This window comes from Mauremys reevesii, linkage group 20 (genome assembly GCF_016161935.1).
Source record: "Mauremys reevesii isolate NIE-2019 linkage group 20, ASM1616193v1, whole genome shotgun sequence".
NCBI classification, from domain to species: Eukaryota; Metazoa; Chordata; order Testudines; family Geoemydidae; genus Mauremys; species Mauremys reevesii.
This window is the reverse complement of record NC_052642.1, coordinates 4107886-4121240: the sequence shown is the minus strand read 5'-3', so window position 1 is coordinate 4121240 and position 13355 is coordinate 4107886. Positions and strand designations below refer to the sequence as shown.

At 51.2% G+C, this 13355-nt stretch overlaps 1 protein-coding gene and 1 long non-coding RNA gene across 2 annotated transcripts; both read left to right on the top strand.

Moving 5' to 3' along the window:
* Positions 1-618: 618 nt before the first annotated feature.
* Positions 619-5346, top strand: LOC120387597. The gene is made up of 3 exons (XR_005590244.1): positions 619-741; positions 4151-4251; positions 5290-5346. It is a non-coding gene; the product is annotated as an uncharacterized LOC120387597 (long non-coding RNA).
* A 6-nt stretch (positions 5347-5352) lies between these two features.
* Positions 5353-12748, top strand: LOC120387544 (maestro heat-like repeat-containing protein family member 7). Its single transcript, XM_039508459.1, has 5 exons — positions 5353-5439; positions 6071-6225; positions 6589-6733; positions 12301-12484; positions 12592-12748. Exons 1-5 carry the CDS (start codon positions 5353-5355, stop codon positions 12600-12602), a joined length of 582 nt encoding a protein of 193 aa, XP_039364393.1. The 3' UTR covers positions 12603-12748.
* The last annotated feature ends 607 nt before the right edge of the window (positions 12749-13355 follow it).

Sequence of the window (13355 nt, the reverse complement as noted above, 5' to 3'; positions counted from 1 at the left end):
AGGCGCCAGAGAACTGGGGAGTGGGAGTGGGAGGCTGTGCAGACCCGGGAGAGGAGGGCAAGGGGCTTGGTGCCAGGTGGGGAAGAGCAGGGAGCCAGTTCAGGGGCTGCAGGAGTGGGAGACGAGATGACAAGGCTTCAGGAGAGAGCCGGCAGGAGAGAGCAGGCAGGCTGGGGGCAGCGCGGAAAGGGAGGGCTCTGGGGAGCTCCAGGATGGAGTGAGAGAGGCAGGATGCAGAGCAGAGGAGTCCAAGGTGACCCCAAGCTCCTGGGCCTGAGGTCAAAGAAGGGAGGGGGATGGCAGAAGGGGCTGGGATTAGGAACTTGCCCTTGAGATGGAGACTGGACGCTAGTTCATTTGTTACCTGGGTCCCCACTCGGGGGTAACGTTTGCTGACTTTGCTGCCCAGATTTCTCCGTCCCTGCTGAGCTTTCCTCAGCCCCTGGTGATGGGCCCCACAGCTCCTCCTGCTCTCATTGTCTCCAGTCTCTCTGCGGTGGCCTCTGCCTCCCCCTGTTCTAACCCATTGCTAGGGCAATGCCAGGGGGACTCGCTGCGCTAGGTCTGCAGGGGTGAGTGACTCCCTTTGCTCCCTCTCTCCGTCAGGAAGTGGAGAGTTCAGCGTCCTGGGCCAGCTGGTGGGGTGTCTCACTCTGTGCCGTGCGGAGCAGGAGCAGGAGATCTGCCAATCGGCTGTGGAGGGACTTCGCCACCTCTACTCCTTCATGCTGCATCTAAAATGTAAGAGCACTGGAGACCCTTGTCCTTCCTAAATACACTGACATGGGGTTTCCAACATGAAAACCATATTTATTAAACACTTCCACCTTTTCTGCAACCTTTTAAACAGTCTCCATCTAGTAATGAGCCTACACCACTGCTACGATTTCTTTTGTTCCTAATACACTTTTTTAAAGAAATCCTCCTTATTATCCTTAGTCCTGCAAGCCATGGAGTTTACCTGATGTTTACCCTCTATCCATATTCTACTCTTCATAACTCACATAAGAATGGACATACTGAGTCAGACCAATGTTTCATCTAGCCCAGTATTGTGTCTTCAGATAGTGGCCAGTGCCTCATGTTTCAGAGGAATGAACTGAACAGGAAATTCTGAGTGATCCATCCCCTGACATGCAGTCCCAGCTTCTGGTAGTCAGAGGTTTAGGGACATGCAGAGTATGGGGTTACATGCCCTGATTATCTTGAACCCAATTATACTTTTAGCCTTCACAACATCCCACGGCAACAATTTCCACAGGTTGCCTGTGCATTGTGTGCACAGATACCTTCTTTTGTTTGTTTTTAACTTGCTGCCTCTTCATTTCATAAAGTGACCCCTAGTTCTCCTGTTATGTGCAAGAGTAAATAACACTTCCTAGTCACTTTCTTCATACCAGTCATGATTTTATAGACCTCTATCTTATCCCCCTTAGTCATCTCTTTTCTAAACGAAATATTCACAGGTCTAAACTACAGAACTATATAGTTATAACTATATTGCTAAGTGGTTTGAAAAATCCACAAACCTGTCGGAAGGATCACCTATCACATTCACATAGCCAGCTACTCTCAGGAGGTGGATTAAGAGCTTGTTTGCATAGGAGCATCTTCACGTAAACTCTACAGCGCCAGTGCAGCTGTGGCGATACAGTGTTTGAAGTGTAGACTTGCCCCCATCTTTTTATCTTTCCTCATATGGAAGCTGTTCCATCCCCCTAATCATTTTTGTTGCCCTTCTCTGCACCTTTTACAATTCTGGTATATCTGTTTTGAGATGGGGCGACCAGAACTGCACGCAGTATTCAAGGTTTCGGCGCATCATAGATTTATATAGAACCAGTGATGAGCTGCCAAAATCTTAACAACCGGTTCCCTATAAAAAGTTCTGATTTAAGGGAGGGAAGCAGAGGAGGGTCCGGGGTCCCCTGCAGGGCCTGGGGCAAATTGCCCCACTTGCCCTCCCCCCCGCGGCCCTGGAGCTTGCAGCCTCCCTCGTACCTTACCTTGCCAGCAGCTCAAAGCAGCAGGACGACTCAGGAGCTCAGCTGAGCTGCCCAGCTGCTGGCCATGCTGCGGCTCTGTGGGGTGGGGGAAGCGGGGGAGAGCCCGGGGGAGACATCCTCGTGGGGCCGGGGGCCCCTGCAGGGCCTGGGCCAATTGCCCCACTTGTTCCTTCCCTCCCCTCTGGCCAGCCCTGGAGCTTGCAGCAGCCCCCTTCCCCCCCACACTTGCCGGGCTACTCAAAAAGCGGCAGCAGGACGACTCCTGAGCTCAGCTGAGCTGCCCAGCTGGTGCCGGTGGCTGGCCACGCTGCAGCTGGTGGGAAGCGGGGGAGGGGCCAGGGGAACCTCAGCCTCCCCAGCTGGGAATCCTGGGAGCAACAGGATGGTCCAGCCCGCGGACCGGAGTTCTTTGCCCACCTCCTGGCCCTTTAACAACCGGTTTTCCACGGAGGTCTAATTTTAGCAACCGGTTCTTGGGAACCTGTGGGAAACGGCTCCAGCTCACCACTGTATAGAAGCATTATGATATTTTTCTGTTTTATTATCTATCCTTTTCCTAATGGTTCCCAACATTCTGTTTGCATTTTTAACTGCCGCTGCATTTGACTGGATGTTTTCAGAGAACTATTTACGATAACTCCAAAATCTCTTTCTTGAGTGCTAACTTAAACCCCATAATTTTGTATGTATAGTTGGGATTATGATTTCCAATGTGCGTTACTTTGCATTTATCAATATTGAATTTCATCTGCCATTTTCTTGCCCAGTCCCTCTTTTTTTTTAGATCCCTTTGTAGCTCTTCGCAGGCTGCTTTGGATTTAACTATCTTGAGTTATTTTGTATCATCTGCAAATTTTGCCACCTCACTGGTTACCCCTTTTTCTGGATCATTTATGACTATGTTGAACTACACTGGTCTCAACACAGATCCTTGGGGGACCACGCTATTTACCTCTCTCCACTGTGAAAACTGGCCATTTATTCCTGTCCTTTGCTTCCTATCTTTTAACCACTGACTCATGAGAGAACCTCCCCTCTTATCCCATGACAGCTTCCTTTGGTTAAGAGCCTTTGGTGAGGGACCCTGTCAAAGGCTTTCTGAAAGTCCAAGTACACTATATCCATTGGATCACCCTTCTCCACATCCTTGTTGACCCCTTCAAAGAATTCTAGTAGACTGGTGAGGCATGATTTCCCTTTATAAAAGGCATGTTGGCTCTGCCTCAACAAATTGTGTTCACCGACGTGTCTGATAATTCTGTTCTTTCCTATAGTTTCAACAATTTGCCTGGTACTGAAGTCAGGCTTACCAGGGATCACATCTGGAGACTTTTTTAAAATTCACTCTCACATTAGCTATCTCATACAGAGGCTGATTTAAACGCTAGGCTACATACCACAGCACTGCACATAAGTCTGTCTGGATGTCTCGTGATAGCTGCAACCTTTGCACCAGGCAGGCAATTTACCATGCGGTTCTCCCAGTCATCACAAACCCAACTGTTTATATGTCTATTGATTGAATCCCCCATTACTATTTCCTGGCTTCTCTTTGTAAGTGGGATTCCGCCTTAGGAGGGTAGCCTCAGTGTGAGAGGACATCATGACTTCATCTGGAAGGTGGGTCCCAACTATGGGATCGTCTCCCTCTGCCCCAGCTCGATGTTCTCCTTCCCGAAACTTTCACCCTCCTCAGCAGCACAGAGGCTGTCAGACTGGGGTGGGACTACTCTACTGCATCCTAAAAGTCTCCTCTATGTACCTCACTGTCTCCCTTGGCTCCACCAGTTCAGCCCCTCTGGTCTCCTGGTCTCCGATGGCCAGTAGCTCCTTGGGCCAAATGCCCACATATGCTACCTGCCCACAGGGCTGGTAATCGTACATGCTGCATTCAGTGCAATCAACTGGAGAGCCCCACGCTGCTGCTGCCCTTCTGCCTGGTTTATTTTTACTCTTCCAGGGGGTTTAGTTTGTTTAGTTTGGGGGAGGGATGGGGGAACAGGTTATTGGCCTGAGTTTACAGTATGTTTGTTAGATGTACTTGTCTCTCACACACCCTCTCTAAACTTCCTTGCAAAACTCCCGTTTGCTAACCGAAGGTCTGATTTATATTGCCTGTTGTCTGTTTCCCCTCCCTGGGTCAGCTGAAAGTCTGAGGAAGCTCGGTGCAGAGTATCGGCAGATCCTCAAGAACAGTCAAGTTGAGACAGCCTTCTGGGTCACCAACACCAGAAATATCACATTGGTAACTACAGTCAGTGCTTCCTGGGATTGTTGTGCCCAGAGTTATCAGGAGTCAGAAATTAACACCCTAGGAGTCAGGGGGAAGGGACAGACTAACCCCATCCAGCTGGGACAGAGACCTGCCTATGGCCCACTCCACCTCATAGAATAATAGACCTCAGGAAATTATCTAGTCCAACCCCTTACTCAAAGCAGGACCAACCCAACTAAATCATCCCAGCCAGGGCTTTGTCAAGCCAGGCCTTAAAAACCTCTGAGGATGGAAATTCCACCACCTCCCTAAGTAACCCATTCCAGTGCTTCACCCCCTCCTAGTGAAATAGTGTTTCCTAATATCCAACCTAAACCTCCCCCACTGCAACTTGAGACCATTGCTCCTTGTTCTGTCATCTGCCACCACTGAGAACAGCCGAGCTCCATCCTCTTTGGAACCCCCTGCAGGTAGTGAAGGCTGCTATCAAGTCATGTGCCCCAGCCCCCGCATCATTTTCATTGCCCTCTGCTGGACTCTCTCTGATTTGTCCACATCCTTTCTCTTGTGCGGGGCCCAAAACTGGACGCAATACTCCATGTGTGACCTCACCAGTGCCGAATAGAGGGGAATAATCACTTCCCTCCATCTGCAGGCAGTGCTTCTACTAATGCAGCCCAATATGCCTCCTTACATGACACATCCCAAGATGCAATGGGGCTCATCCAAAGCTGATCCCAGCTCCTTGTCAGGTTTCTGGGAGCTTCCTCAGAGATTAATGCAATAAAGGCATCATTGCATCTGCGCATGGCGCCAGCCCCTGCTGAGCACTAGATAGTGTATCCGTGCTGCGCAGTATTGTGCCCCCGTGCACTGCCACGCTGGCCTCTGCCATGCATGACAGCTTCCGATTGCTGGCTGGGTACTGTGCTGCCCAGGTGCAGCAAGCCAGGCCTGTCCCGGAAGAGTGGGGTTTGCCTGCACTCCTGGCGGGCCAGTCCTGGCTGCTGGGCCACTGACCGGATCCGGCTGGGCAGCAAAGGGGTTTCACTGCGCAGTTTGTTTCAGATTTTTGGGAAGTACTTGGAGCCGTCTGAAGGCATGGACTTTCTCCTCACTGCTATCGGCGGCATGAGAGACTCCAGCGTCCATGGCGCAGTGGCGACCAGGAACATGCTGCGTGCGATCCTGGAGGTTCCCGGCCTCCGCTGGTGGAGGGTAAGAGCTGCAGTGAGAACACTGTGCTGGGGGAGCCCATCCGTGGGAGACTCTGTCTCTGGATGCTAGGCATTATTGGGGGGCAGTTCTCTGGCCTGTGAAATGCAGGGGGTCAGTCTAGGTCAGGGTCAGCAACCTTTCAGAAGTGGTGTGCCAAGTCTTCATTTATTCACTCTAATTTAAGGTTTCACGTGTCAGTCATACATTTTAATGTTTGTAGAAAATCTCTTTCTATAAGTCTATAATAAATAACTAAATATTGTTGTATATAAAGTAAATACATTTTTTAATATCTTTTAGAAGCTTCATTTAAAATGAAATTAAAATGCAGATCTCCCTGGACCGGTGGCCAGGCCCCGGCAGTGTGAGTGCCACTGAAAATCAGCTTGCGTGCCACCTTCAGCACACGTGCCATAGGTTGCCTACCCCTGGTCTAGGTGATCACCATGACCGCTTGTGGCCTTGCAGTCTATGAATCGATAGGCTGGGAACTGGTGCTGTGTTCTAGGCCTGGGGCTGGTGAAGAGGTTCTGGGAGGGCAGATGGCTCTCAGGTGCAGCAGGTCCTTGGCTCCCCAGATCAATAGCCGTGCGAGGAAGCCAAGGCCCCCAACTCCCCATTTCCCTTCCAGATGTCAGAGGCTGTGAGGAGCATTCATAAGCACCTGGACTCCATCAGCGAGCCACTTGCCCGGCAGGAGCTGCGCAGGGCCCTTCTCCTGCTGGGCTACCGGTTCAGCGAGGAGGTGGTCGGAACCCTGCTGGGCTGCTCACGGTCATGTGACAGGTACGGGGCTGCGGCTACCACCACTTGCACTCTGGGTCCCCCGGACTGGTCCCGCTGCCAGAGACAGGGGAGTGCAGAACCCTCCAGAGATCTCCTGCTCCCTGCAGAGCTGCTGCTTCTCCTGGAGGGTTTTGCAGGCTGGCTTGCCCTGGACACAGGCCAATTTGCAAAACCCTGTACGGCATCCCTCGGCCTCTCCTGTGGCTGACACTCAGACCTGGCCCCATGTAACCTGCACCAGCCAACGGGGTCCTTGCAGGAGCAGGAGGGCAACAAAGGGCCGGCCGGTGAGGGGAGACCCAGCAGGCGTGCAGGAGGCTGGCAGGGCTCTGATCGGGTGCCACTGGCTCTCTCCCTTTGCAGTGTTGCTGCGGAGATGTGGAAGATGCTGACATCCCAGCCCAACACCTCAAGAAAGATCCTTGGGGAGCTGGTCAGCAGGCTGCAGGAGCCGGCTCGGCGACGGTATCAGCTCTCTGAGAGACCGGCTGGCTTCCCCCCCTTGGCCGTAAGTACCAGCCCCTGCAGCAAGGGAAGGAGGGCCGTGTGTCCCCATCATGGCCTGAGGGTCTCTCAGTCTCCCACGGGGTATAGTCATTGGGCCAAAGAGAGAGAGAGTGTGACTTTAGCCAGTGCTATATTCGAGCCGGAACACGCCGAAACGCTCTCCTGGTGCTATTCAGCAGCACTCATAGAATCACAGGGTGAGAAGGGATCGCAAAGTCAGCTCGTCCAGCCCCCTGCAACAATGCAGGACTTCTTGTTTCTAACCCACCCTGGACAGATGGCTCCAGCCTCCTTCTGAAAACCTCCAGCGAAAGAGTTTCCACAAGCTCCCTAGGCATCTTTCCCATCGTCCTACTCTTCTTACAGTTAGGAAGTTTTTTCCTGAGGCTTAATCTATATCTGCTGTGCTGTAGTTTGACCCCATCGCCTCTTGTCCTGCCCTCTGTGGCAGAGAGAACAACTTTACTCTATCTTTTTTTATGGCAGCCTTCCAAGTATCTGAAGACCATTATCTAGTCCCCCCTTAATCTCCTCCTTTCCAAACAAAACATAGCCAGTTCCTTCAGCCTTTTTTTCTTATGGCTTGTGTTCCATCCCTCTGATCACCTTTGTCACTCGCCTCTGGATCCTTTCCAGTTTCTCCACATCCTTTCTAGACATTGGTGACCAAAACTGGACACCGTACTCCAGCTGAGGCCTAACCAGCACTGAGTAGAGTGGTACTATCGCCTCCCATGACTTGCATGCTATACCCAGGGGCGGCTCTAGTAATTTTGCCGCCCCAAGCAGGGCGGCACGCCACGGGGGGTGCTCTGGCGGTCGCTGGTCCGCGGTTCCAGTGGACCTGCTGCAGACATGCCTGCGGAGGGTCCACTGGTCCCGCAGCTCCAGTGGAGCATCCGCAGCCATGCCTGCGGGAGGTCCACCGGAGCCGCAGGACCAGCGGACCCTCCGCAGGCACTCCTGTGGGAGGTCCGCCGGAACCACCTGCTGCCCTCCCGGCGACAGGCAGCGCGCCCCCTGCGGCTCTCATTGCCGCCCTAAGCGCGCGCTTGGCACGCTGGCGTCTGGAGCCGGCCCTGGCTATACCTCTGTTAATGCAACTTAAAATTGCATTTGCTTTTTTTGCAACAGCATCGCATTGCTGACTCATGCTGAGGTTGTGATCCACCACAGCTCCCAGATCCTTCTCAGCTGGTTATCCTCCATTCTGTATCTGTGCATTTGCTTTTTCTTCTCTAAATGTAGCACCTCACATTTGTCTTTGGTGAATTTCATTTTGTTATCTATAGCCCTGTGACGCTGTAGGGAGAGGGATGGATTGACCTGGAAATGGTGTTTAGTTTTACTGGGACTGTCTGCATGGGGGATGGGAGAGCAGGGGATGACTTTAGGTGAGGGTCAGTACCTGAGGCTGTAACCTGAGCCAGAAAGGGGGGTGGGATGAGTCGATACTGCGTACTAAGGTTATTCCCTGTTTACACTGGTGCCCCAGCGCAGCAGCAGCAGCAGCAGCGCAATACTCTTTATTCCTCTCGAGGAGGTGGAGTACAAGCAGCGCTGTAGCCAGGGAGATACAGCGCTGTATATGCCTTGCCAGTGTGGACGGGGAGTGAGTTACAGCGCTGTTGGTGGCTTTATTGTGCTGTAACTCTCAAGTGTAGCCAAGGCCTAAATCCACGTTCACACTCAGGGCTAGTCTACACTTACCATCTGGGTCGACGCGGTGAGTTTGACTTCTCGGCGTTCTAACTATCGCGTCTGATCTAGATGCGATAGTACGAACTCCGGAAGCACCGCAGTCAACTCCGGTACTCCACCAGTGCAAGCGGCGGTGGTGGAGTCGGCGAGAGCGAGTTCGACCCGCCGCGTCTGGGCGGGTGAGTAGTTCGAATTAGGGTGCCGAATTCAGCTACGCTATTCACGTAGCTGAATTTGCGTACCCTAATTCGAACCCCCTTTGTAGTGTAGACCAGGCTTCAGCCATGCTGCATGAAATCACATGCGTGGAGCTGAGCAGTGGTTTCAGCTCAGCTGGCACTTCTGACCAGTATAATCAAGAGAGTCATGCTAGGCATTGACAATTCCTGTCAGTGACAGACCAGATTGGTTACACAGCTGCCCTACCTCCTTTTCACTTTATCTAAGGCCTAGGCAACACTTGAGAATTACAGCGCAATAAAGCCACCAACAGCGCTGTAACTCACTCCCCGTCCACACTGGCAAGGCACATACAGCGCTGTATCTCCGTGGCTACAGCGCCGCTTGTACTCCACCTCCCCGAGAGGAATAAAGAGTATTGTGCTGCTGCTGCTGCGCTGGGGCACCAGTGTAAACAGGGAATAACCTTAGTATGCAGTGACTGATCTCCGGAAGCTTCCCATAACCCTTTTAAGTGAAGGTTCCGCTCTTTGTTTTGTTGTAAACTCTGGGCTCCGGGAGCTGCTTATCAAAAAAACAAACCCAGCTCCTGTTTGCTGTAAATGAGCAGAGGCAGAGGGCTCCCTTTGGAAGGCCCACAGCTCGTGTTTGCTTGAATAGAGGGGGAGGGAGGAGGGTCCGTTTCGGCGAGCGGCTGCTTATCTGGTCTGTGAGGAAAAAACAAAGAGGTGCTGTTCACTTTCAGTGAGTCAGAGAGGGCTAGGGGAGGGGGTTGGAACTTGCAAGGCAGCTGCTGACACAGTGTTGGCTCCAAAAATCCACTCTCTCTCCCCACGCTCCCTGTCACCTCCACCCCCTTTTGAAAAGCACGTTGCAGCCACTTGGGCGCTGGGATAGCTGACCATAATGCACTGCTCCCAATGCCGCTGCAGATGCTGCAAATGTGGCCACAACAGCGCGCTGGCAACTGTCAGTGTGGACAGACTGCAGTGCTTTCCCTACTCAGCTGTACGAAGACAGCTTTAACTCCCAGTGCTGTACAGCTGCAAGTGTAGCCATACCCTCAGCCACATGACTATGATTGTGAATGGAAATGTAGCAAGGGGCTTATTCCGCATACGTCATCACTCACGTTTAGCAAGCTACATGGCCCTTCATTTTCCATGTGGCATCCTCTCAGCTGTGCCAGAACTTGGCTCAGACATCCTTGTTCTCCCTCTGATTCACAGACACAGAAAATACAATATGGAGAAAGACGCTTTGTGGAAATATTTGTAAAAATTAGATCAATGCATTCCAGCAGGCCTTTGCTACTCCAGCCCGTTATGCCTTGATGGATTTTGTGTTACTTGTGTAGCCTACTAGCTACATTTAAAATAAACTTTTATTATTTCAGCCTGATACAGTAATGTCTGTAGTGCAGCAGCATGATTTATTTTCTATTTTCATTAGCCTATAGGCTAAAGTAAAAAGAAAACTTGCTACGCATTCATTGGGTTTTTACCACTGTACTGTACACTTCTGTCTAGAGTTATATCTTTTACATATTCTATTGTAGACACAGTAATGGCATTTCTATTGTATTCTATTGCATACACAGTAATGGCATTTCAGCACAATGATTTCAACATTTAAAATAAATTGAATAGCTACTATGGGGGGGGGTGTACAATTAAAAAAAAATCCAATACCTTGTTATTTTGGACAGCTGGCCTGTCTCCAGCCATGCCTGGTTTAGCCCAGGATTACTGTACCAGAAATTCAGTAGACAAATAAAATGTGAATTTCTATAATTCATATTGAAGAAAATCAGTATTTTAGTGGCATTCCAGGACCTTCATATTTTCGACTACACCACTGTCTCTAGCCCAGTGGTTAGGGTACTAACTGGGAGACCTGGGGTCAAAACTCTGCTACAATGACTATTTAAGTGTTCCCAAGTAGAGATAGATACCAAATTCCCTTTAGGGGTGGGGCTTAGGCCACATCCCTCTCCTCCGCATTTCCTATTGGTTGGTTTAGGCAGCTCCTCACTCTTAGCTTCATAGAGTTCAAGGCAAGAAGGGACCTCTGCGATCATCTAGTCAGATCCCTGCCTGACACAAGCCAGAGAACTGCCCCCAGATCATTCCTAGAGCAGGTCTTTGAAGAAAAACATCCCATCGTGGTTCAAAAATAGTCAGTGATGGAGAATCTATCACCACCCTGGGTAAATTCTTCCAATGATTAATTACTCTCACTGTGATGTTTATGCCTTATTTCCAGTCTGAATGTCTACCTTCAACTTCCAGCCACTGGATCATGTTAGACCTTTCTCTGCAAGACTGAAAAGCCAATTACTAAATATTTGTTTCCCAGGGAGATACCTATAGACAGTAATCAAGTCACCCCTCAACCCTCTCTTTGTTAAGATGAATAGATCGAGCTTCTTGAGTCTCTCCTATATCTCTCACCAGAGGTCCTGATTTTTATAGGGACAGTCCTGATTTTAGGGTCTTTTCCTTATATAGGCTCCTATTACCCCCAACCCCTGTCCTGTCTGGTCACCCTATCACTATAAGACATGGTTTCTAGTCCTTTAATCATTCTCATGGCTCTTCTCTGAACCCTCTGCAATTCATCAACATTCTTTTTGCATTGGGGCACCGGAACTGGACCCAGGATCCCAGCAGTTGTCACACCAGTGCCAAATACTCCCACTCTAGATTCTTCTGTTTATTTATCCCAGGATCACATGAGCTGATTATCCACCAGGACTCCCAAGTCCTTTACAGAGTCTCTGCTTCCCAGGATAGAGTCCCTCGTCCTGTTCCTAGATGTATTCATTTACAATGAGCCATATTAAAACACATACTGTTTGATTGCTCCCCAGTTTACCAAGTGATTCAGATCGCTCTGTATCAGTGACTTATCCTCTTCATTATTTACCACTCACCCAATTCTTGTGTCATCTGCAAACTTTATCAGTGATGATTTGAGGTTTTCTTCCAGGTCATTGATGAAAATGTTAAATCGCGTAGGGCCAAGACCCGATCCCTGCAAGGACCATCCTGGAAACACACCTGTGCAATGCTGATTCCCAGTTTACAATTACATTTTGAGACCTATCAGCCACTTTATAATCCAATTCATGTGTGCCACGTTACTTTTGTAACTTCTAGGTTTCTGATCAAACTGGAGTGCAGCGCCAACTCAAGCGCCTTACAGAAGTCTACATACATTATGTCAATACCATTTCCTTTATCTACCAAACTTGTCATCTCATCGAAAAATTGTTGATTTGCATTAAATAAATTATCCTCTTTAATTCTTTATTAATTGAATCTTATACCAGCTGCTCCATTATCTTGCCTGGGATCGATGTCAGGCTGACAGGCCTGAAATTACCCAGCCCATCCCTTTCACCCGCTTTAACAATTGGCCCAACTGACTCTCTCTCTGGAGCATATACGGAGCCTGGGCACTTAACCCAGGGCTGTGAGTCCACTGGGCAGCAGGGCACATGCAGCTGGGCATGGCCACGCTGGGCCGAAGTCCCTTGTGTGGTTCTAGCCAAGGTCTCACAGGCTAGGAATTGAACCCAGCATCCCAGGCCTTAGCCCCCAGCCCACCCCCACCCCTCTAGGTGCCCTGGGGGAGCGTGGGAAGGACGAAATCCCTGCAGTGATGTCTGTCTCCTGTTCTTAGCTGCAGGCCACAAGAGCCCTGTATGTGATCCTGCAGGAGCAGGCCTGCAGGCAGGAGGTGAAGGAGCTCTTCCCTCAGCTCTACGTCGCGCTGCTCTTCCACGTCACCCACACAGTGCAGCACACTGCTTCGCAGGAGAGGGAGCATAACCAGGAGGACACGGCCGCACCCCTCAGCCCGTCAGGTACCGCCAGCCCGACACCCAGCCTGGGTTCTGCAGCGTCGCCCGCAGGCACGCGGCAGGGCCTGGCCTGGGCTCACTCAGTAACAAGAGGCTCGCTCTGCACACAGGTTCGCGGTGAAGGCCATGGAAGCTTTGCTTCTATGCGCTGGCTACAAGGAGCAGGTCACCTTCATGATGAAGCAGGGCGGCTGGGACCTGCTCATGAGCTCTGACACGCACCACAAAGGTGTCTGCCTGCTTGCCCGGTGAGTGCTGCCCAGAACCGATCACAGCAGCAGCTCCCTCCTGGCCCAGGACACGGCCACATTGCCTTCCCTGCTGGGTGAGGCGCGGCTCCCAATCGCCTGCATGGAACAGGCGCAGCCTCTGTGCTGTTGGCCAAGGGGTCAGTCGGCTACTTCTCCACCCTGCGCTGCCTGGCGTAAACCGCTTCCTGCGTGGCTCTGGCAGGCATGGCTGGGCAAAGACAGCCTCCGCCATGTCTTTCCGCAGCGTTGGTGTAGCCCTGTCAGGCCCAGCACATGAGAGAGACAAGGTGGGGGAGGGAATGTCTTTGGTTGGCCCAGTGACTGTGGGTGAGAGAGAAGCTAACACAGAAAGCTCCAGCGCTTGTCTTGGGTGAATCTAAGATATTCTCTCACCCACCCTTCTGTCTCTCATCACCCAATATCTGGGCACATGAGGAAGACCACCGACCCCACCGACACCCTTCTTTGTCTGCAGTTCTCTTGCAGCCACAGCACTACGTGCTCAGAGCTGGCCTCATGGAAGGGCTCCCTGTCGAGTGATTAAGGGTTTGGGTCTCTAGCACATAAGCCGCTGGGCATTTTAAGCCAGCAGGAACTAGTCCGTGCCAGCTGCGCGTGACTAG

Bases quoted from the DNA above. Each gene is read 5' to 3' on its own strand.
- LOC120387544 (XM_039508459.1), top strand. From the start codon at position 5,353: ATGAGAGACTCCAGCGTCCATGGCGCAGTGGCGACCAGGAACATGCTG. The intron at 6,226-6,588 runs GTACGGGGCTGC...CTCCCTTTGCAG, and splicing joins TGCTCACGGTCATGTGACAG to TGTTGCTGCGGAGATGTGGA. The intron at 6,734-12,300 runs GTAAGTACCAGC...TCCTGTTCTTAG, and splicing joins CTGGCTTCCCCCCCTTGGCC to CTGCAGGCCACAAGAGCCCT.